Source organism: Parasteatoda tepidariorum, chromosome 9, assembly GCF_043381705.1.
Source record: "Parasteatoda tepidariorum isolate YZ-2023 chromosome 9, CAS_Ptep_4.0, whole genome shotgun sequence".
Taxonomy (NCBI): domain Eukaryota; kingdom Metazoa; phylum Arthropoda; class Arachnida; order Araneae; family Theridiidae; genus Parasteatoda; species Parasteatoda tepidariorum.
The window spans coordinates 61,592,576-61,617,811 of record NC_092212.1 but is presented as its reverse complement, the minus strand read 5'-3'; the positions used below and the strand labels follow the sequence as shown (position 1 = coordinate 61,617,811).

The 25,236-nt window shown below is 30.2% G+C and overlaps 2 protein-coding genes across 2 annotated transcripts in view; both read left to right on the top strand.

The window, feature by feature from the left end:
- Positions 1-5,156: 5,156 nt before the first annotated feature.
- The window catches only part of LOC107448381 (G-protein coupled receptor Mth2-like), a 53,655-nt gene continuing 33,575 nt past the window's right edge, over positions 5,157-25,236 (top strand). The window contains exon 1 of the mRNA XM_016063551.3: positions 5,157-5,892. The gene's annotated coding sequence lies outside the window, so the exon portion shown is untranslated. The remainder of the gene's footprint in view (positions 5,893-25,236) is intronic.
- On the top strand, positions 19,138-20,427 carry LOC107441713 (probable G-protein coupled receptor Mth-like 3). Its single transcript, XM_071185833.1, has one exon. It carries the CDS (start codon positions 19,138-19,140, stop codon positions 20,425-20,427), a length of 1,290 nt encoding a protein of 429 aa, XP_071041934.1.

The following is a 25,236-nucleotide window of genomic DNA, read 5'->3' as shown; positions in this document are numbered from 1 at the left end:
ATAATAGCTCTAAAGCTCCGATTTCATTTCCTAGAAACACATAGAATTTTTTTCTTCATATTTTAATATTTCAGGTCACGTTTTATGGAACCTTGAATCATAAATAATCCAGTTTTTTTTTAAAATTTAATTATCGAAATTTATTTGAAAATGTTACGACAACCTTTAAAACTAAAATTAATTATATTACCTAGATTTTTTTAGATTTCCAAGTAGAGTTGAACCTGACCTTGAAATATATTCAGATAGCAGAACCTTATTAGAATAACAGATTTAGGCATCTTTTTACCTGTGTATCATTACCGAACCCAATTTCCCCATTTCCTACTCATACCCATCATAGTGAAAACAACTTCTTATTTATTTATTTTGGAAATTTGTGTTACGAATTCGTCGATTTACTTTCCAACATTCTTATGATTTTTTTAAAAATATTTCCCTTTGAATGGTTTTTTCTTTATAATTATCCCACAAGGAGAAAACAGATACTTATTTATGTATTTTTATAAATTTATGCTTCGAATTATGTTTTCGAATTTGTGTTCGAAACCAACCAGCATTTTTTGAAAAGATTTTTTTAAAATTATATTTTCCTTTTTCTTATAATTCGCCTGTGCTTCCCCAGCCTAAAAAGCTCATAGCAAAACCGACGCATCACGGGAACAGCCTGGTTTGCGAGAAATAAAAACCTCTACAATGATCGTTAAATTAGATGAAATTGATCACTATCTTAACTCAACGCTTTTTTTTTTCAAGGATGCTATAAAATGTACAGCATTTAAATTACACCCGACTTAAATTATTTTGGAAGCAGAAGAAAGTCAAACAGGGAGTCATTAAAATAATGGAACGCCTTTTCCTTACAAGGGAACTTGACTAGACGACGTCAACAAATGTGTGCTTTACAATTAACGAGCTCTACATTTCATGTAATGTATAAATTGTATCTGTTAACTATTTTCTGTATGCTAATAACATTATTATTTTTAATATTTTTATATTTATTTATTTATTTATTTTTATCTTGTAACCTTCGCAAATACTGTATTTTGTGTACTTCAGAAAGGATTTTCGAATTTTCGATTAATTTATTGTTCAAAATTTTGTCAAATTTTCTAACTACTCATGTTTTGAGTTTCCTCTTGCTTGTGGATTTTTCCTTACGGCTGCCTCGCCGTAACTCTTCTCTTTGAAATTGTATCTGTTTTCATGGGCTTCGGACAAATTCTGGTACTTTTCATCATCACAATATGTTTGTTACCTTTTTTTTTTTAATTGATGTCTCGCCTTATGTTTGAACACTCAAACTCCTAAGTTCTATTTTCTGAGTAACTACCGTTTTTAATTTTAAGATTTCACTAAATTCTTTGAATCCTTCTGGTATTGCCATGGATCGCCACCAAGCCTACCTTTTTGAATCCTCTTTTTCTTTTGCTGAGATGTCACGTACGCGCATTTAGAGCCTACAGTATTCTCCGGATGAGCCCTGACGGGGGCGGGACGGGGTTAAATTTTGATAAAATGTACAACCAGTGGCTTTAACAAAGTATTAAACTTTGAATTTATAGACACAAATGCAAAGTTTAGTCTTGCCACATCTCTCTCTATTAGTGATGGTGTAACATTTTAATCCCAATTAAGACTTTTGTTTCAAATTTAGACAAACTGTGCCCGGCTACCGGAGAGAGGCGAGGGTGTGCACAGAGAGTTACCAACTTATTTGTAATTATTGTAAATTATTTTTTATTTTTTCCATTTTCTGGAACATATATTTTTCGATTAATGCTTATTTTCCTTTGCTATTTACACATATTCAAGGGCACCGGCAGAATAATATAAAAGGGGGTGCAACCCTCTAACAAACTAATCCCCCCCCCCAAAAAAAATTTAAAAATATACTGTTATTACATTTTGTTTTGTTATTACATATACTTTCGTCTGTTAATTTTTTTCGAGATACATTTCTCCATTGTTAACAAGATATTTAAAAAAAGTACGAGTTTTCGTGGTACGAAATGTGGAGGAATAGGGAAAATTCTAATGAATCCCTCGAATACATCGATTTAGTTCAGGCCACACAGTTTTATCTAGCTGCGGCGGAGGCAATCGAAATTGGCCTAACTCTTCCAGCTACTACGTGCACTATTGAACGCACTTTTAGTACCATGCGACGCATTAAAACTTGGAATCGGTCTACAATGTCTCACGAGATATTAAGTAGTTTGTGCATGCTCAGTGTGCATAAGAAACAATCAAAGATGACTCAGAATTCATTGAAAAAGTTATAAACAGATTTGAACAGCTAACAAGACGATTACAATTCTTGTTTGATTAAACAATTTTTTAATTGTTATGTATCAATAATTACCTAATTATTTGTTTTTGAATAAGAATATTTTTAGTAAATTTTTTTTTATACTCTTTAATTGTTTTAAAAGAAAGCCAGGGGGGTGCAAGTGCACCCCCTTGCACCCCGCTGCCGGCGCCCTTGCACATATTCCAGATTTCGTTTTTACGCGAAATCAATCTTTTCACCCAATTTAAACCTAGCTTTTCGCTATAATTCCTCCCCCCTTCCTACCCTTAATTATTATCAAATTAGATGAAGGAAAAAATAACCTTCTGGGTTATGTACTCTGATTTAAATGCATCAGTCAGTCAGTGATATTTCCCCGCACTGATTGGTTTGCTGAGCTTTCCAATCAGGGCGGGAACCGTACTGATTGGTTCTGTGCTTTCCCTGCACACATTGCTAACCTCATTGCTTTCAATTCATCGATTAAAATACTCCAGGAATGGATGAGGGCCGCTCTGCTGCCCCAGGTGTCCAAATTTAAATTTATACTAGGCCAACTAGTTCTTTCCTATACTTAACACCCAGAGAGAAAATATAGATGCAGACATTTATCCACCTGTTTATTTATTATTATTTTTTAATGAATTATAGTTTGTATTATGAATTCGGCAATTTATTTTCCAACATATTTTTTTTCCCGAAAGATTTTTAACCAAGCGGAAAATTAGCAGGGGCACAGATCTTTCCCCTTAAGCGTCTCTTCAGTTCGCCTTGACCTTGATCTTTCAGCAATTTAGAGTATACTAACAACAGAATATATCCCATTGGAGGCCCATTCAGTGAGCATTAACCCTTATGTAATAATTCTCTCCTGATATCGACTAATAAGAAAAAGTAACGTCTTCTTAACCCCTGGGGGTATATGGANTTTTTTTAAGCTGCATGTAAAATTTTAATGAATTATTCGTTTCACTAGTTAACTATTTATTCAATACCCTCTTTCTTTACTTTAAAAACTTCCGATTGTTTTCAGAAAAGTTTGAAAAGATGTGTTTTATTTAAATTGAAAAAGACAGTCTATCGAATTATTTTAATACAAAAGAAGAAAATAATCAATTTACTAAACATTGATATACCCGGATATAAAGTCATATATTTAATTTACTCCTATCTTTACTTTTTTCTCTTATTGATTATATAACTTTATTGAAATTAAATACCTATAAAATGAATATAGTTCGTATAATGTAAATTTGATGCATTTTGGCAGATTTTCACTTTTATAAATTTTTTCTGAATATCCCCCTTGAAATCTTACTCTCCTTTTTCCACAAACACACAAAGTTTAAATTCTAAAAATCTAATATATATATTTAAAATTTTAGATTTAGTCTTACTTTACAGTAGCATCAAATAAAAAAAAAGTAAAGGTGTGCAAGAATGCAAAATTTGGCAAAACCAAATGTGAAATAGTAATGTAACATCGCGATGTATCGAAACATCACGATGTTTGAGTGGCGATGCATCACGATGCTGAAATCTTAACATCGCCCAGTCCTACTTCGGACAAATTCTGGTACTTTTCATCATCACAATACGTTTGTTACCTTTTTTTTTTAATTGATGTCTCGCCTTATATTTATTTGAACACTCAAACTCCTAAATTCTTTTTTCCGAGTAACTACTATTGTTAATTTTAAGATTTCACTAAATTCTTTTAAACCTTCTGGTGATGCCATGGATCGCCACCAAGCCTACCTTTTTTAATCCTCTTTTTCTTTTGTTGAGAGGTCACGTACGCGCACTTAGAGCCTACAGTATTCTCCGGAAGCCCACGGACGTGGGCGGGACGGGGTTAAGTTTTGATAAAATGTACAACCAGTGACTTTAACAAAGTATTAAACTTTGAATTTATAGACACAAATGCAAAGTTTAGTCCTGCCTTGTCTCTCTCTATAAGTGATGGTGCACTGTCTAAACATTTTATTCCCAATTAAGACTTCTGTTTCAAATTTAGACCGTCCCGCAGTGGACTGATCGTTAAGACACGGTTCCCGGCAGATCACCGAAGTCAAGCATCACTGTCTGCGGTCATTGTGCGGGTGGGTGACCACTTGGATCAGTGTGCGTAAGGACCGAGGGTGTGCGGTATTGGTCCTCGTTAAACTGTTCTACCGTAAAGTGCTCGACTTTGCGTGCAGGTCGTCTGGCTACCGAAGCGGGGGTGCCATCCCCTCTGCAGAGGATCAAAATTGTCATGGCATGTATCCTCAGGGATGTTTCCCAGACCGTCGCCAATAGCCCATTGTGTAGCTCTAGTGCGACGTAAATGAACAACAACAACAAATCAAATTTAGACAAACTGTGCCTTCTGCACCTGCGAAGCCCGGCTACCGGGGGGAGGCGAGGGTGTGCACAGAGAGTTACCAACTTATTTATAAATATTGTAAATTATTTTTTATTTTTTCCATTCTCTTGAACATATGTTTTTCGATTAATACTCATTTTCCTTTGTTATTTACACATATTCCAGATTTCGTTTTTACACGAAATCAATCTTTTCACCCTATTCAGACCTATTCTTTTGCTATAATTTCTTCCCCCTTCCTACTCCTATTTATTATCAAATTAGATGAAGGAGAAAATAACCTTCTGGGTTATGTACTCCGATTTAAATGCATCAGTCAGTCAGTGATATTTCCCCGCACTGATTGGTTTGCTGAGCTTTCCAATCAGTGCGGGAACCGTACTGATTGGTTCTGTTCTTTCCCCGTACACATTGCTAACCTCATTGCTTTCAATTCATTGATTAAAATACTCCAGGAATGGATGAGATGAAGGCCGCTGTGCTGCCCCAGGTGTCCAAATTTAAATTTATACTAGGCCAACTAGTTCTTTCCTATACCAGAGAGAGAAAATATAGATACAGACATTTATCCACCTGTTTATTTATTATTATTTTCTTATAAATAATAGTTTGTATTATGAATTCGGCAATTTATTTTCTAACATATTTTTTTCCAAAAGATTTTTAACCAAGCGGAAAATTAGCAGGGGCACAGATCTTTCCCCTTAAGCGTCTTCTTCAGTTTGCCTTGACCTTGATCCTTCAGCAATTTAGAGTATACTAACAACAGAATATAACCCATTGGAGGCCCATTCAGTGAGCATTAACCCTTATGTAATAATTCTCTCCTGATATCGACTAATAAGAAAAAGTAACGTCTTCTTAACCCCTGGGGGTATATGGAACCCATGGGAAAACCAACGAAGCGTTCGACGTAATCGGAAATAGAATGAGGTAACAATAACACTCTTAACTTTCGTTTTAGTAATTACCTATTTTTTCCACGTGCATATGGACATAACCGGCAAGTCCATCGCTGACTGACCTTGGGATTATCCACAACATTGATGTTAAACATAGAAGACTTGGAGATAACAACCGGTTTACTCAAAGAATTTAAGTTGTAAGAAAAAATAATAATGTGCCCGCTTGCAGACGATAAAGAATACACACTAAATTCAACGCACTTATTTTCGTTTGCTGTAACAGACGATAAAAGAGACATGATCCAGTGAGCACCTAATGAAAAGTAAGTACCCGAAATTTCTTAGTATATTTCACCTTTTATTTACAACTATTTTGATAAGAAGTTGTCGCATCAATATAATTATTGGATATACGCTTCTATTGAATTGAAAATAATTTTTTTAAACTTGTATTTATTTTTTTCTATAAAGTATTTTAGTTCATTTTTTATAAATATTTTTCAGAAAGCTCGAACCTTTCTTACCGTTTACTTCTTTTTATACACAAGTTTTTGAAAAAACTTGATTCAAAAATACTTGATAAAATTCAAAATACGCTTTTTATGAAGAGTTTTTTTTAACATATTTTGTTCCAAAAAGTATTTAAATTTAAATTTTAGAAATATTTTTTTGAAATTTTAAATATTTTTTTTAACGTTTAATACAGCAGACGATAAAAGAGATTTAATCCAGTGAGCACCCAAATGAAAAACAACGCATTTTATAGCTGGAATTTCATGTTTCATACTCAGCTATTTTGATTAGAAGTTGTTTCCTTATTGTTTTCATACATGTTTGAATTCATAACAATCTTCGAATGAATCACAAACTTTTGAATGAATTGAAGAAGAAATGTCTTAAAAAAAAACTATTCAAATGAAACGAAAAAGAAATTTTATTTGAAATGCTTAATGAATTTAACTTAGAAATCTAACCACCGTTCTAAAATTAACTTGAGACTCGTCTACTTATTTATATATTTCTTTGGAAATTGCGGGTAAAATATTTATTAATATGGTTCATTGTTAACACATTAGGTTCCTATGTCATTGCTACCTGCTTGTAGCCTGTAGGTCGATGAGAGCAAATTAATAATTTAAAACGGTATTCAAAATTTAAAATTTTATTTTTCAAATTACTGATTTATCTCAGTAGGTGAAACATATTTTTGTTTAACTTCAATATTATCAAGATTTATAGATAATGGCATAAATGTCTTTATCCCCAGGAAAAACTTTCCAATTGACAATATTATTCTTGAATATAAATTGAAATTTTTTCTTTCCAAATCATAAAATCTGGTAATACCGTTTGCAATGCCCATACATCTTGTAGAAACAAGGCAAAAAAAAAATATTATATTTTTCAGAAGGTATTAACTTCATAATTGCCTGAAACTATATACTTACTTAATAAAGTTTATTAAAAACTGCCTTAAAAAAAAGCAATTTATTCATCTGAAGTAGAGAAAAATTTGAAGGAGCGAAAAATTTGAGAAGAGAAATTTGAGCAGCATTCGAACCATTCTTTCTTCAAAACATTCCAATATCGAGCCACTATAAGTTTAGTTATATATATATTGTATTTTATTTCAAAACCGTTTTCGAACAGCAGACCCAATTTTTGAGTTTATGACTACCAATGCTCAACCCCGTAGCCTTGTAATTTTGAAACCAATCCAGAAGACAAGGAAACTACTGGATCATGTATTATTTTATTTTATAACCGTCGTTGAACAGTCGACCCAATTTCATGGGTTTACGACTACTTACGTTCAACTCCGTAGCCTTGTAATTTTGAACCAATCCAGAAGACAAGGAAACTCCTGGATCAGTACCCCCAGAGGTCTTGATTTGTTGTGGGAACATGGAGGACTTTGAGACTCGACAGATTTAACGTGCATCAGTCACCATTTACTACACGGGGAGTCTTCGGCCGGCGAGGATCGAACCCACGACCTCTTGGATATGGGCCCAGCGCCCTACCGACCAGGCTATCCCGGCCGACTGGATCATGTATTAGTAGAAATTTGTCTTCGTGGTGGACTTTTTGATAGAACTTAATCGCATCTGCGCTGCGTGGGTAGGAAAACCTCCCACGATTAGCCTGACGTCAAGGAGACTCTAACCCATAATCCATCTATCACTGAGTATATCTTTTACGCCAGTCAGTGTGAGCCATGTGTGGAATTCGAATAGACCAACCATCACTGGGATTCGAACACTGATCATCTGATTCCGAAGCAAGTACTCTATCCCCTGAACCCTCATGGCTCTAATTTTATAGCTAATATAGATCATGAAATATATGCCTAGAGCCGTGATAAATAGATCCTAGAGCCGTGGTGGCTCAAGGGACACAGGATGTTGTGCTACTGAGTTTTAGAGAATTAAGTTTTAATTTTTATAAAAATACAGTATTATTCTAAATAAATATTTATCGTATAAACCTACTTAACACGTTCACGCCGGGAAAAGAGAAAATACTGGTAGGAGAACTATTTCAATATTAGATCATATTCGGGNCACAATAATTAAGTAAATTTTGAATAAATTTTCTGCAATTCCATAAAAGAGTGTAAATTTTATAGTTCTTTATCATGTTATACGCTGTCAGCCAGCTGTTTTTCGCGGCCTATGTGAAAGGTCAGTGTCAGCCACCGGTGGTTGACGCGGCCTAAATGTAATTTTAGTGTTAGCCACCGATGGTTGACGCGGCCTAAATGTAATTTTAGTGTTAGCCACCGGTGGTTGACGCAGCCTGAATGGAAAGTCCAGTGTCAGCCACTGATGGCTGACGCGGTGCTCAACGTGTTAATACAGCAGAAGATAAAAGAGACTTGATCCAGTGAACACCCAATGAAAATCAACGTATTTTATAGCTGGAATTTCACTCACAGCCATTTTGATTAGAAATTGTTCCCTTATTGCTTTCATACATGTTTGAATTTATAACAATCTTCGAATGAATCAAAGACTTTTGAATGAATTGAAGAGGAAATATCTTGAAAAATTATTCAAATAAATCGAAAAAGAATTTTTTTTTAAATGCTTAATGAATTTGTAATGAATTGCTTATGAAAAATTTGAGTAGAGAAATTTGAGCTGCATTCGAACCATCTTTCTTCGAAACATTCCAATATCGAGCAACTATAAGTTTAGTTAATTTTATAGTGTATTTTATTTTAAAACCGGTTTTGAACAGCCGAGTTTCTGAGTTTATGACTACCAATGCTCGACCCCGTAGACTTGTAATTTTGAACCCAATCCAGAAGACAAGGGAACTACTGGATCGTGTATTGGTAGAAATTTGTCTTCGTGGTAGACTTTTTGATAGAACTTAATCGCATCTGCATTGCGTGGGCAGGAAAACCTCCCACGATTAGCCTGACGTCAAGGAGACTCTTACCCATAATCCATCTATCACTGAGTATATCTTTTACGCCAGTCAGTGTGAGCCATGTGTGGAATTCGTATAGACCAACCATCACTGGGATTCGAACACTGGTAATCTGATTCAGAAGCAAGTACTCTATCCCCTGAACCCTCATGGCTCTAATTTTGATAGCTAATAAAGATCATAAAATATATCCTTTAGATAATTTTTTTTTCAAAAGATCCTTGAGAGGTGATGGCTCAGGGGACAGAGGATGTTGCGCCACTGAGTTTTAGAGAATTAAGTTTTAATTTTTATAAAAATACAGTGTCATTCTAAATAAATATTTATCGTATAAAGCTACTTAAACTATCACTTAAGACTATCTAACAAAGTGAATTATTACTAAAATGTAGCTACCAATTTAGATTGAGAAATACCCGCGTTTTTGGAGCCGTATAAGATAAATAAATATGCCAATAGTTCAGATAATTTTGACTGTTTACATAATTTTGACTATATATAGTTTTGACTGTTTATATAGTATGCTGTGTACATAATATAGCGCGACAAATGACAACGGTGACACTTAGTGACAAAAAGGAGAAAGGGTAAAAAATATTTTGAAAAAAAGTGCTGAATGAATGTACAGCCTCTACGACCGGTTGTATGGTAGTCAGAGAGCTGACCTCATGTCAGGTCCCGGGTTCGAATCCCTGACAAGGCATGGATGTCCTTCTCTTCTGTGTACTATCTGTTCTTCTTATGATGGGTAAAACGTTGGTCCACCTAATATGTTGCCCCTTAAAGAGTGGTCAACATATCTGCCCTTCTGACATCTGAATGACGAATGCCAATTTCGATGTCAATATCATTATAAAAAAATATACAGCCCCTAATGCATTTATTTATTCATTTTGGTTTATTTATTTATTTTCGTAATTTCTCAAGAGAATTTTTATAGCACTATAACACTATCAATAATTGCTATATAATGCTTTCATATAGTTTGAGAAAACTAAATTATTTCAATTTTAATAATCGCAAGATAGTGTATGTAACCCGATTACAGTGTCAAAACTTAGAGCAGATAATGTTTTCAACTAATCCGAATTCAAAAGTAATTTTCACCCTATTTTTAATCTTGGGCCCCGGGTCACTGCTCGGGGCCTAAAACATCAAACACGACACTGGTAACCTGCTTAGATTATGCTGGAGGAAAAGAAAAAAAAATAATAACTACGAAACAGTTTTCTGGGACTTTCAGCGGAAACTCTCTCATCGACAGGATGTTTCTTCTTTGACGTATTAAGAGGTAACTGGGTGCAAGTTTTGTTTTTCTTAAAAAGAATAATAACTGTTTGAAGGACATTCATAGATAAATGAGCTCATTTGAATAATATCGTGACATTTTTAGCATACACGAAAATATCTCTCCAAAAATTTGAATCAATATCGTGCTCTTTAAACAATGCACTGTTCAATATTAATTTATTTCAATGTTGAATCCGGATAGTGTATTTGATTGATAACACAGTGGACATTTGGAATAAATAGATCAAATTCTTAAGTAAATATTTTATATTATTAATAAATTACGAATATATTAAGAACATGTAATATATAACATCGAAAATATATAAAGTAAGTATAATATTGATAATGTAATATTCTTATAATATTAATTTAAGAGATAGATAGTTACTAATATAGATGCAATATATAATATTAATTAAAAAAATTTCAATTATCTATATAATATTGATAATGCATATTGTTATTAATGAAGTACAAATTATTTATATAATATTGATAATGGATAATTAATATTTACAATATTAATTAAAAAGATAAATGTTTGCGTATATATATTATGAAGAATACAATATAAATTAAATATATGTAATACTGATAATGTTATATTTTACAATATTAACTTAAGAGATAGATAATTACAGACATAGACATAATAAACAGCATTAAGAATAATAATAGATTATAATTGATAATATCATATCTTATGATATAAATTAAAGAGATAGATATAGACTTAGATATAATATATAATATTAAAAATAAAATATCTATATAATATTAATAATGCAATAATATTATAATATTAATTCGAAAGATAGATATTTGGAGACATAGATATAAAATACATCATTCATTATATATTATATATATAATATTGATAATATAATATTTTAATATTATTAATGAGACAGATAATTACAGTAACAGATATAATATATAACATTAAGAATATAATATATATTTATATATACATAATATTAGTAATGTGATATTCTTATGATATAAATTAAAGAGATAGATAGATACAGATATGGGTATACTAATATATAAATATGAAATAATACTAATTATATAAATATGATATTGATAATGTAATATTTATAACATATGATATGTATAATTAAATATTCATATAATATTAGTATCAGCAATTTTGTTTAATATATAAAAACTGCGGTTTTATGTATGGTACAATATTTAATGAAAACTGTCAAATGTTGAATAATTTAAAAAATTCTTAAATACGTTGACTGTAGATCTTGAAACATAATTATTGATCTTAAATAGATTATTGACAATGAAATCATTATTTTATTGTTATAGATAAATGAATCGAAATTGAAAATCAACCATTTTTAACAAACATAATAACAATTATGCAATTTAATTCATCTGTAGTAGTTTTTAGTACTATAAAAATATAAAAATTTTGAAATTTTTTTAAACAGGATTCTAATATAAATGCATATAATTAATTTCTGCATAGTATATTAATAATTCAGAATAATTTTTTTTAAAAAAATATATTATATATAATAACGAAAACTATTTTAAATGTTTTACTATATTTTGTAACAAAAAATTTCAATATTAAAAAGTATGCATTGAAATATTTATTATAATTTTAAATTTAAAAAAATATAGCATTCGTTGAGAAAATTAGATCAGACTTGCTAACTAACCAAATAACTATATTTAATTTTCAATATTTTTTATATTAATTAGATATTAGATTATATAGATTAGATTAGATTAGATTATATTATTAGATTAGATTATATTAATTAGATTAATAATAAAAACAATTTTCAGCGTTACATCATACTAATTAGTACAGATAAATTATGATTTTTACATCATACTAATTAGTACAGATAAATTATGATTTTTATATCATACTAATTAATAACACTTTTCTATTTTCTCTCTCTACATTATAAAATAGGTTTAACTACGACAATAGCTACAGTTCTCAGTGTCACATAATTTGTAAAAAATCTAATCAACAATATATAAAATGCTAATAAAATCCAGTACTTAACTTTTTATCTAAGGAAATTAAAAATGTACAATTTATATCATTATAACTTATCTTATTAATATGCGTAATACTCGAGTACTTGACTTTTTATTTAATCAAATTAAAATGTCAAAATTTCGTTTTTTACTTATGAGTACACGTTGTAATTAAACTATTGATGGTGTTTTTACTAATTTTAAATTAAAAAGTACTATTCACATTATTCAAAAGAAATATGTTAAAGTTGTTCAAAAATAATTTTGCAAAGATTAATATGTTGTCGAAAAATAATTTACCACTTAAAAACCTATTTCTGTAATCTTAGTTTGTTAAAAAAATAATATTTGCAGGTGAGAAAAATAATCTCAAAGTTTTATGCTAACAATTAAATAAACGTTATTTTTTAAAAATTATTTTCACTTTTCTGATTTAAACTTTTAGACCAAAAAGTGGTCAATGAAAAATATGCCTGAGTTACAATTTTCTTTATCAATAGTTTTTAGTTATGACCAGTTATGTAAATAAATTTGTACGCATAAATTTAAAATCGGTCTTAGATTAAGTATAGTAAATGTGTAAATTTGAAAAACAATTTAAGTATTGAATTCATACTAAAGGGATAGTTTTATAAATAAGTTTATATGCAGTATAATAAATTATTTTATTTTATATTTAAATTTTCAAATCGAATATTAATTAATATTTTTAATCGAATATTAAATCGGAATATTAAATTTTTAAATCAAATATTTAAAAATAAATAAATTACTCTTGACAAAATGCTCTATAAACATGTAATTTAAACAATTTCCACTCTGAAAAATCATTTGAACCATGATGTTAGTGCAATGAACCATAACACGGTGCAAATTTGTTACAACCTTAAAAAGGTATTAAGTTTAATCATATTTTAATTCAAGTTAAACCATAGTATCATATAATCGAGTTTAAGGAGTACAATAATACGGTTTCTTAGCACCATATTAAGGTAGCAAAAAAATTCTGGGTATTAAATTTTCAAGTTGCTGCAACATTGAACCATAATACGGTGCTAATTTTCTATAACCTTATTGAGTTATAAGTTTGAACCATGTTTCCATTCAAGTTGAACCTTAGTATCGTTTAATCAACTTTGAGAAATGTGGACAGATGGTTCCACTCAATTTCAGCAAATTCAATTGCACTGTTAAATTGCAGCAAATTTCCACAATGTTATGATTTAACCCGCTTCAAAAATTTTAGGTATATATTTCAGCCTAAAATTTTCAAACAGTTCTTTAATGGTGTGGATTTAAAAAATGGAATTTAAATAGATAACTTAGCAAAAATCAATGTAATATTTATTACTCATTAAACTAAATTAATTGCTGAATTTTTTTTTCAAAACAAAAGTAATCTTTATAGGGAAAAAAATGACATTTCTCCATAATGCATGGTGCAATGCGACACATTAAAACTCACAACGGAACAGGAAGTTTCTCACATTTTAAATTCCGAAAAATATACTTTTTTCCGCTGGGAGTAGTACGAAATACGCATTGCGAGACGTTCATTACGACCCAAATAATATTTTATTTTTTTAATTTTTATTGATAGTTTGTGCAGCAGAATTCAAGGTGCGATTGCAAAAAAATCAAATAAAATTGCAATTGGTTACGACTACGTATTGATNTATGTTGAAGCCGGTATGTTGCTACGCCCGTTGGCTTCTTGGCGTCATTGTTATCAGCCAAGAGCCAGTTGATGTGAAACAACAAAAGCGCATACACGCTCCGCAGCGCTACCAGCGCACCCGCAAAATAAATAGTTTACAGTCCACGTTTGATTTTTTATACACCCGCAAGCTATCGGCCAAACTAATTAATATAGATAAATTATGATTTTGACATCATAATAATTAATACAGATAAAATATGATTTCTACATCATACTGATTAATACAGATAAATTATGATTTTTACATCATACTAATTAATAACACTTTTCTATTTTCTCTCTCTACATTATAAAATAGGTTTGACTATGAGAATAGCTACAGTTCTCATTACATAATTTATAAAATATCTAATCAACTAAATATAAAATGCTAATAAAATCCAGTACTTAACTTTTTATCAAAGGAAATTAAAAATGTACAATTTATATCATTATAACTTATCTTATTAATAACGTATATCTAATGAATAATACTTGAGTACTTGACATTTTATTTAATGAAATTAAAATGCCAAAATTTCGTTTTTTACGTATGAGTACACGTTGTAATTAAACTATTGATTGTGTTTTTACAAATGTTAAATTAAAAAGTAATATAATATTCACATTATTCAAAAGAAATATGTAAAAGTTGTTAAACAATAATTCTGCAAAGATTAATATGTTGTCGAAAAATAATTTACCACTTAAAAACCTATTTTTGTAATCTTAGTTTGTTAAAAAAATAATATTTGCAGGTGAGAAAAATAATTTCCAAGTTTTATACTAACAATTAAATAAACGTTTTTTTTAAAAATTATTTTCACTTTTCTGATTTAAACTTTTAGACCAAAAAGTGGCCAATGAAAAATATACTTGAGTTACAAATTTCTTTATCAATAGTTTTTTAGTTATGACCAGTTATGTAAATTAATTTGCACGCATAAATTTAAAATTTGAAATCTGTTTTAGAGACTCAGTATAGTAAATTTGTAAGTTTAAAAAGCAATTTATGTATTGAATTAAAGGAATAGTTTTATAAATAAATTTATATGAAATGGCAAAAAAAAAGAACTATTTTATCATTAAGTTTTTAAATCGAATATTTTAAAAAAATAAATTACTGTTGACAAAATGCTCTAAAAACATGTAATTTAAACAGTTTCCACTCTGAAAAATCACTTGAACCATAATATCAGAACAATGAACCATAATATGGTGCAAATTTGTTACAATTTGCTACATCCTTAATAAGGTGTTAAGTTTAATCATATTTTCATTCAAGTTAAATCATAGTATTACATAGTAGAGTTTAAGAAATATAATAATACGGTTTCTTAGCTTTAGATTAAGGTTGCAACAAATTTCCACGGTATTATTTTTTCAAGTTGCTGCAACATTGAACCATAATACGGTGCAAATTTTCTATAACCTTATTAAGGTATTAGTTTGAACCATGTTTCCATTCAAGTTGAACCTTAGTATCGTTTAATCAATTTTGAGAAATGTGGACAGATGATTACACTCAACAGCATGTTAAATTGCTGCAAATTTCCACAATGTTTTGATTTAACACGCTTCAAAACTTTTTAGTTTATATTTCAGCATTAAATTTTCAATCAGTTCTTTAATGGTGTGGATTTAAAAAATAGACTACCATGGAATTTAAACAAATAACTTAGCAAAAATCAATGTAAAATTTATTACTCATTAAACTAAACTAAACTAATTGCTGAAACTTTTTTATAAAAGAAAAGTAAAGTTTATACGGAAAAATTGACATTTCTCCATAATGAATGGTGCAATGCGACACATTAAAACTCACAACGGAACAGGAAGTTTCTCACATTTTAAATTCCGAAAAATATACTTTTTTCCGCTGGGAGTAGTACGAAATACGCAGGAGCACNCCAAATAATATTTTTTTTTTTTAATATTCATTGATAGTTTATGGAGCAGAATTCAAGGTGCAATTGAAAAAATATCAAATAAAATTGTAATTGGTCATGACTACGTATTGTGTTGCTATCACGAGATGGGCTCTTAGTTAAGTTGCTTTTAGTGAGATTGAGAGCTCACCTCGGGATTGCTAGACTGTAGCGATTGATAACTTTTAAATGTGATTACAAACAACCAATATTTTCCGAATATTAGTCGGTTGTAATCATAATTGGACCATTTAGTTTGTAATCATTACTACAAATAATCACGAATTCAAGGAAATGTGATTACGAGGAATCATATGATCAAGATTGCAATTATAGTTGCATTGATTGCTTAGCTTTTCCGACGCGATAAGATTTTTGTCGGAAGGTTATATTTCATGTTATATGGACAAAGATGCAAATAAAAGGTAACTACTTACTATCTCATTGATAAATAAAAAATTAAATTGTAATCATGATTAATAACGTCTTTGCTTGAAGATGACTTCGTACTTGCAATCATAAATTATATAATTCTTTGTAATCATGTAACTTTTTAATCGCGCATCATGATCACCTTAAATACTATCACTTTTAATCAGTACTACAATTGTAATGAAAATTATGAATATTTATAATCACAATTACAAATAAGTAATTGTTGGTAATCCTTACGCATCATAGTAATCCTATTTTTGTCGAATGCTGGTTTGTATAGTTTGTCTAAAAGAAGAACTTCTCCAGACAACCACCTGGACCTGTGGCGGTGACTATGGTAACGAGGTATGACTATTTCAAGTAGGGGTGAGGGGTCACTCTTTTGGATTAGCTTCGGCTCGGGTCGATGAGAGATAGGGAATCTTTTTCTTCGGTCTATTGTGTTAGTCCTAGAGTGAAGTCACCCTCCCTAAAATGAGCCATTCTTGTTTCCATAGCACCAGACAGACTCAGACTTTGTGACGGGAAGAGTTCTTAGCTTAGACAAATTATAAGTTAACCGTAGTAGAAGTTGTAGTAGTATTACTTACGTAATAAATAAATAAATAATTACCGAGTATCATTGTAATCTTTTAACAGTGTTTTTTTATTAATAGACTTAATTTTCGAGCTTATATTTGTTAAATAGGCTTTGTTTTCAAGCCGATCTTTGTGAATAGGCTTTTTTTTTCGAACTGAACTATGCTTGGTAGTTTGCTAATAAATTTTAAAACTTTCAGATTTCCCTTTAAGAAATAATTTTTCCTATTTTCATTTATTCTTCGACATTTTCCGTTCTCTTTCCGTAGGTTTCTTGAGGTAAATATATATATATATATTTTTTTAAATAATAAAGTGATAAAAATATCAGAAAAAATCATTACAGTTTAAAAAAGAATAAAAAAATAACTCACATAAGAAGTTTCTAGGTTATGTCTTTCATAGCTGATTATTGTGCTCACAATTGAATCGCCTAGAAAAAAAGTAAAATAGATTTTCTATCATATGTGTTTCGACCCTAATATTCTTGTCAACTCTAATTAACGCCAGCAGATGTTTATTTTACCTTTACCCTTTCTCAATAAAATTGATGAAAGACAACAAGTCTGTTTGCTGGTGTAGTTAGAGCCCTTCCAATATGTTTAGCTCTTAAAAATACTAATAGATTTCTAATTGCAATAGTAAAATTTTGTATAACTTCACACGATTTTTAACCCTGTTTGAAAATAAGTCTTTTTTTTTGGTTTTTTACAAATTATAATAATAAATTTAAATTTTATAATTTTTTAAGATTATCGCCGCTGTCATTATATACATTTTCTATTTGAGATAAAAAGTTACTGGATTCAGTTATACTTTCCAACAAATACGGAATTTCCGCAAGTTTAAAAAATTCTTTTAACTAATGGTAGAAGAATTAAAAAAAAAGTAATTTAAAACTAAGAAGGTGATTTATAAGTATTTATTGGAATTTTGTTCACCATTGCGTATTAATAATTTAATGATACATAAAATATAAAAATTGGCAATCTATCATTTTAGTAAGTTCTAGTAGTTTTATAAAAATTTTGTTTTAAAGATTTCTGCTCCAGTGCCCTACCACTAGAAATATAATTAGCATAATCCTCAAAACTTGGAGGGTAAGTTCAGTTGAACATTAAACATCATTTAAAAAATGTGTTTTTAAGACAAATGTGTTCATGGGTGAAAGCCCTTATATAGCAAGACGGAAAAGAGAAAAACCTGGTACGTAAAACATTTCATTCCAGCATTTTTTTCGAAAAAAATGAAATATCTGCAGACGTGCCAACTTTTAATCCCTTCCATTATCATTTTTCCCAGTGGTATAAAAATGGAATTATAACTCAATTTTAAGCAAACAAATACGTTGTATTTGAAAAAAATTAGGTTGACAACCATGATAGTGACGCATATTAATATATAAGCTTAATTTTTGTAAGAATAGTGGTGATCAAAATCATTTAAAAATTAAATTTATAAAAGAAAAAATAGTATATATTTACTACCACTTTAAATATGAAAATAAAATCTCCGGCAAAATGAGTTGGCAGGTATGTATCTGTAACTATCAAGATTTCTTTTATAATTCTGGCATATATACTGCTTCTTTTCCAAAATAAAGTAGATATTGTTGAAAAATTTTAAAAAAGAATAAGTAAACTCCTCCCCAAAACTAGCTATAACTGAAATGGTTTTACTACCAGCCTTTCCTCTTTTCCGTCTCGCTTTCACCCCTGTATGTGTTGTGAAGGACATGTTGTAGTGCTTAACATAAATGTTAGATTAGTTTGTGAATAATTAGAATTAAATGATTGAGTAAAGAATTAAATTATAATTAATTTAAAATTCAACTAAATATAAAACAATTGCACGATTGTATTTTTTTAGGAACGAAATTAATTGTAAATTAATTTTATTTTCAGTTAAATTATTATTTCAATTTAATAAATAAATTATTTCAATTAATTATTATAATTAAAAACTTTTTTTTTCACAAATTAATTTTTTTCTTATTAAAGGGTTTCTTTTTCTTTAAAAAATTGCATCATAATTTAGTACTCTTTTTAATTTTAGTATTTTTAGGACTTTTCCACTTCAGCGACATTGTAAACAACAAGCTTTAATAAAGATGATATTCCAGATTTCCTTGAGCAAGCTGTCGTGAGAAATTCTCATACAAATAAAAACATCTCATCAACATGGCCATTTGCGTACTGCTTCTAAGTTTTTTTGTGATGTTGTGGAAAACTGAAATCATTTCAGCCGGAGACACAGTTTTTAGAGATTATTTCGTTGAGAACAACAGCTCCACACCCCCCATGACTGACGAAGACTATACGAACGGAAAACACGAATCTTTGTTGAATTGTGATCTCTTTGAACTGGAACCAGATGAGTTCGTGATATTTTCGAATGGTTCAGCATTTGTGCCAGCTTACAATCAAACTTACGACGAACCATTTTACTTCTTAATAAACGATTCTCTGATAATTTGCGCACCCAAGTACCCAGAGGACGATATGCTCGCAAATGTGCCTTTATCGTATCTATCATTAGTTGGAGTTGTCGTGTCAATGGTGTGTTGTTTGGCGCACCTTATTGTCTTCTCATTTGTGTCAGACTTACAGAATCTGCCCGGATACAACTTGGCCTCTTTGTGTGCGTCCTTATTTATGAGTTATCTATTTATGATTATTGCTCAGACTCAGCAAGAGGCAGAAAATACTATCATGTGCACGACTTCTGGAGTTTTAACCCATTTCTTCTTCTTGGCGTCGTTTCTATGGATGTTTGTGATGGCCTTTGATGTTTTTCGTTCCATTCTTCTGGCTACCGGTAGTATGAGAGCTTCTAATAAAGAATTCAAAGTGAAGAAGTTTGTCTGGTACAGCCTTTTTTCCTGGCTCACGGCATTGGCGTTCGCAGTAGCTGCTGTCGTAGCTGATAACGTGGAAGGGATACCACAGCAATTTCGTCCGATGTTCTACAAATCGTGTTGGTTTGATCAGAAAAAATCTCTTCTGACATTCTTTGCTATACCTATGTGTATCATCACATGCTTGAACTTTGTTATGTTTGGAATCAGTGCTTTCTTGATTTTCACCAATCGCATGAAATCAAGCCATGAAAGCCAACGATCCCATTTGAAGAAGAACCATCTTCTTTACTTCAGGCTTACAGTAATCATGGGAGTAACTTGGATTACTGGAGTGCTGGCTCCTCTCATTCATGTTCTGTGGCTCTGGTACGTGTTTGCTGCTTTGAATACTTTTCAAGGTCTTTTCATATTTCTTGCCTTCACGTGTTCACCGAAAGTGAAGAAGTTCATTAAGGACAAATTATTTGGTGCTCGTAGACCGTCACAACAGACGTCCCCAACGTTTCAGTCATATTGCTACTATGCGAACTCAATTGAGAAAGATCTAGACAAAGTCATAGACTCTAAAGATAAATCTGAACCCATAGATACTATTGTGATACATTTGTAAGTGTTTAGTACACTTGGTCATGGATCATTGTACACAAGTGTACTTTGCAATGTAGTGCTTTGAAAGATCTTGACAAAATCAGAGACTATAAATAAATCTGAACTGACAGATACTATTGTGATACATCTGTAAGTGTTTGCTTCTCTTGGTCACAAATCATTGTGCACAAGTTTGTGTGTGCTATGTAATTTATGTAACAGTTACGAAAGTTAGTGATCTAATATGATCCAATACCACCTTTTCGATGAAGACTCACTGAAATTTCCTAACAGTTATCTTAAACTTCTCAGTCTATTGTTAACTCAATTGAGACAGATCCAGATAGAGTTAAAGTGGCTAAAAATTAATCTGAACCAATAAATACTATTGTAATACATGAATAAGTATTTACCACACTTGGTCTCGGATCATTGTACTCAAGTGTATTTGTACAATGTAGTGCTTTGAAAGATCTTGACAAAATCAGAGACTATAAATAAATCTGAACTGACAGATACTATTGTGATACATCTGTAAGTGTTTGCTTCTCTTGGTCACAAATCATTGTGCACAAGTTTGTGTGTGCTATGTAATTTATGTAACAGTTACGAAAGTTAGTGATCTAATATGATCCAATACCACCTTTTCGATGAAGACTCACTGAAATTTCCTAACAGTTATCTTAAACTTCTCAGTCTATTGTTAACTCAATTGAGACAGATCCAGATAGAGTTAAAGTGGCTAAAAATTAATCTGAACCAATAAATACTATTGTAATACATGAATAAGTATTTACCACACTTGGTCTCGGATCATTGTACTCAAGTGTATTTGTACAATGTAGTGTTTTGAAAGATCTTGACACAATCAGAGACTAAAGATAAATCTGAACTGACAGATACTATTGTGATACATCTATAAGTGTTTGCTTCTCTTGGCCACAAATCATTGTGCACAAGCGCATTTCTGCAATGCAATTTAAACAATTACAGTGGCTGAAGTTTAATGTAAACAAATAAAAGCAATTGTGATACATCTGCACATTCTCACAACTCTTGTTCACTGAAGACAGTAACACAAGTGTATTTGTGCAAGGACATTTAAATAATTTTCACATTTGTGAAAATTATTCAGAGATCTAAACTGATCCAAAACATCTGACAAAACTGATCCAAAACATCTATCCAAAATCGAGATCTAAACTGATCCAAGTCAGAGATCTAAACTGATCCAAAACCATTATTTCGATGAAGGACTCACTTAAATTTCATAAGTTGTCTCCAACATCTCAGTCATATTGTTAACTCAGTTGAGACTGATCTAGACAAAATTCATAGTGGCTAAAGATAAATTTGAACCAATAAATACTTCGTGACACATCTGCAAGTGTTTACTACACTTGCTCATAAATGAATGTGCACAAGTGCATTTGAGCAATGCATTTTAAATAATTATCACGATAGTTAGCGATGCCATAATTATCACGAAAGTCAGCGATCTAAGCTGATCCAAAACCATCTCTTTTAAGCAGACTCTTATAAGACTGCAATTACTGTTTGTTGGAGAACAGAGCTGAGATAGTAGAATAATAACATGAACTTTTCTAAAGTCTCTTGTTTTTGCATGTTTTTTGAGTAAAAAATTACTTAATACATGTTTTTCACCACATTAGACGTCTTCTTTATTTCAGTCATACTGCTACTGTATTTATGAACTCTAGACGAAATCATAGACTTTCATTTTTGTTCTGCATAAATAAGTTTCACTTCATCAGCTCATATCATTCTGTATAAAAATACATTTTTGAATTTTAAACGTTCATATAATCGTTGTTATCATTACTATAACTCAGTTATGAATGATTTGTGTGATAAAATTTCTTCTTGTTTTTGTTTGAAATAACTAATCAAATAACCATTTCTCAAATACAAATAGATTTCTAATTTTATATTTAGGCTAGACTTTAAACATAGCCTTGATAAGATTCAAGTATCGTAAACCCACTTTCTTCCATCTTAGTTTTAGGTTCAACTTAAATTCATTTTTTTTATTTTCTTGATAATTTCGTTTAGACTTTAAAAGTGTCCTAAATAAAATTCAAATATTAAAGCGTTCTTCCTTTGCCATCTTGGTTTTAGCTAAAATTTTTGGTTATTCAGGTGAAGATTTCAATACGTTCTATAAAAGGAAATACTCATTCAAAATAAACAAATGAATAACTTGTAATTTTTTTGCTTTTCTTTTTTTAAATAGAAATTTTGATTTTTGCTTTGTCTCATTATTAGTTCTATTTCTCGTAACACATTTATTTCTCTCTCTGATTTATTTTTTTGAAATATTTTAATAATGGTTATGGGTTTTTCTTATCTATCTGTATTGATGATTTTCCACAATGGGACGAATGTTATGATCTTGAATACTCATATTCACGTTTGTATTAATGTTCCATTTTTATTTAAGATTATACACTGATCTCACTCAATGTATTTCAAAATAAACAATCTTTTTTTCCATCAAAGACAAATGACTCTTTTTATTTCTATTTGTTGCACATAAAAATTAATTACAATTACAATGCAATTTATGTATAATATTCTTACAGATATTGCCGGAAAGCAAGATATTCAGTAATTCACAAATTTTAATCCATCTAATTCTTTATTTTTTCTTAAGGCAAATTTGAAAAGTTAAATATGGGTCTAAATTGGTGAAACGGATCTCTAATTTATATCAAGTTAAATAAAAGTTTTTAAAAAAAAAAGCATAAACTTGTAGTTTAAAAAGTTTTTTAAATAATATTTTTATTAAAATATTTGACGATAAAACATGAAATCTGAAATTTGATGAATTTTGAATAAATTTTAATGACAAGAAATTTTATAGGTTACTTTCCTCTGTAACAAGGTACAAAATGTTTGAAATGAAACTGAAGATACTTAAAGACTCCTAGCTCCAGTTTCTTGTGAAGTTTCAAATGTATAGTTTTTGGATCAAGAGACGCAGGGGTGGATCCAGAAATTTTCCTGGGGGGGGGTCATAGAATCAGATCCCCCCACAATTTTTTTCAAATACTTTTTTTAAAAGAAAAAAAACTGGGGTTTTTAATGCTAGTCTTCTCATTTATTTTTTTCATAATGAACAATAAAACAATACATAAATAATTCAAGTACTATTCAAAATCTTTAAATAATAACTGAATGCATTTTTTAGAAACTTTGGCAAATCTGTCAATGATTTTTTCAACATCCAAATCAATTTCTCGATGAATGTTTAATAATGCAAGTCCATTTAATCGTTCTTTCCTTTTTAGAGTTACAATGAAACTATGATGAATTTCGTTTCAATTTTTGGGTTTATGATTCTTGAAACAGTGAAGAAAATGATTAGATGAAAAAAATAATCGATTTTTCCGACCTACCTGGGTGTATATGCCCCCTTAAATAATTTTTAAAATATTTTATTTCTTTTGTAAATTATTTTTAAAAAAATTTTTTTTCCTATTTTTTTGCGGGGGTTATGACCCCTATAACCCCCCCCCCCCNAAATGTTTCAGTAAATTATTAAAAAAAAAAAAAAAATATTCCTATTTTTTTTGGGGGGGTATGACCCCTATAACCTCCTCCCTGCTGGATCCGCCACTGAGGAGACGAAGATTTTTCTGTAAGAAAATTAGTTCAGTTCTGTCAATAAATGGCGCTGTTCTGCAAAATCCATTTGTGAATTATGCATACATTCAACAATATGCATATGACCGTCAACATGTGTAACTAATGGAATGTGCAGTTCCTACTAGAATTTTGAGCTATTTCTTTTTAACTGCGTTGTAGTGCTATCTGATGGCAAAATTACGAACTTTTTATCGACAGAAACTTCGATCCCATGTTCTAAATAGTATATACTCGAGGTTTCGTGTGGATCCTTACTGTAGAACTGGAGTTAAGCAGAGCCTTTGAGAATCGTCACTTTAATTTGTCTACTTTTAGTGTTTCCTTTCAGACGATAAATATCTAATAAATGAAGGAAATAATTGCTGCAGTTTCATATAAGTTTCAATTTTTTTAAAATTTAATTTATATTGTGGTGCTATTAATTATTTACTCAGGATAAATCCTAATTATGAAAACCTAATTATAAACCTAATTACCACCATTTACCATTTGAGAAAAAAAATGAAATGTCCTCAAAATTACAGGTTTAGGATTATAAATGGAATTGTCATTATTTTGCCTCAAGTATTCAGGAATACATAGATTCAAAAACGAATGCATAGCTACTAATTTACATGGTCCGATCATTAGGAAGTTTTTTTTCCCTTTATCGTAGAAAAAATAAGAAATTAAAATAGAAAGAATTTTTTAAAAATTAAGCTACTTTCAACCACTTAAAAGCATGACAACAGATTCAGAAGATTTTATATACAAATGCCTGAATCGTTCAATTTTTGAAACAGTTTTCATTATAAAAAAGAAGATTAATGCATTAATACAGACTTTCGTAACCTTAACACTACTGCAGGTTAATAATATACCAACTAAATTTGTCGCAGGTGAAGAAAAAATTTAGAAAATAAAACAATAGTAAATTAAAGCAAGTTAGTTATGTTTTTCATTAAAAAATTCCCATTAAGAAAGCAAAAGCAATAGAACTGTAGAAATAAAAGATTAGAAAGTTAAGCTAAAGAACAGAATAACAGCACAATATTCGTAATAAAAGATACTATATTAATCAAATGATTTTTTTTTGTAATTATAAATTCTGGTTGCCGCGGGCGATTAATTTATTTATATATATATATATACAGGTATAGGACAAAATAATAGGAACACCTGT

Excerpts from the sequence above, each read along its gene's own strand:
- LOC107441713 (XM_071185833.1), top strand. The coding sequence starts at position 19,138 with ATGGCCATTTGCGTACTGCTTCTAAGTTTTTTTGTGATGTTGTGGAAA.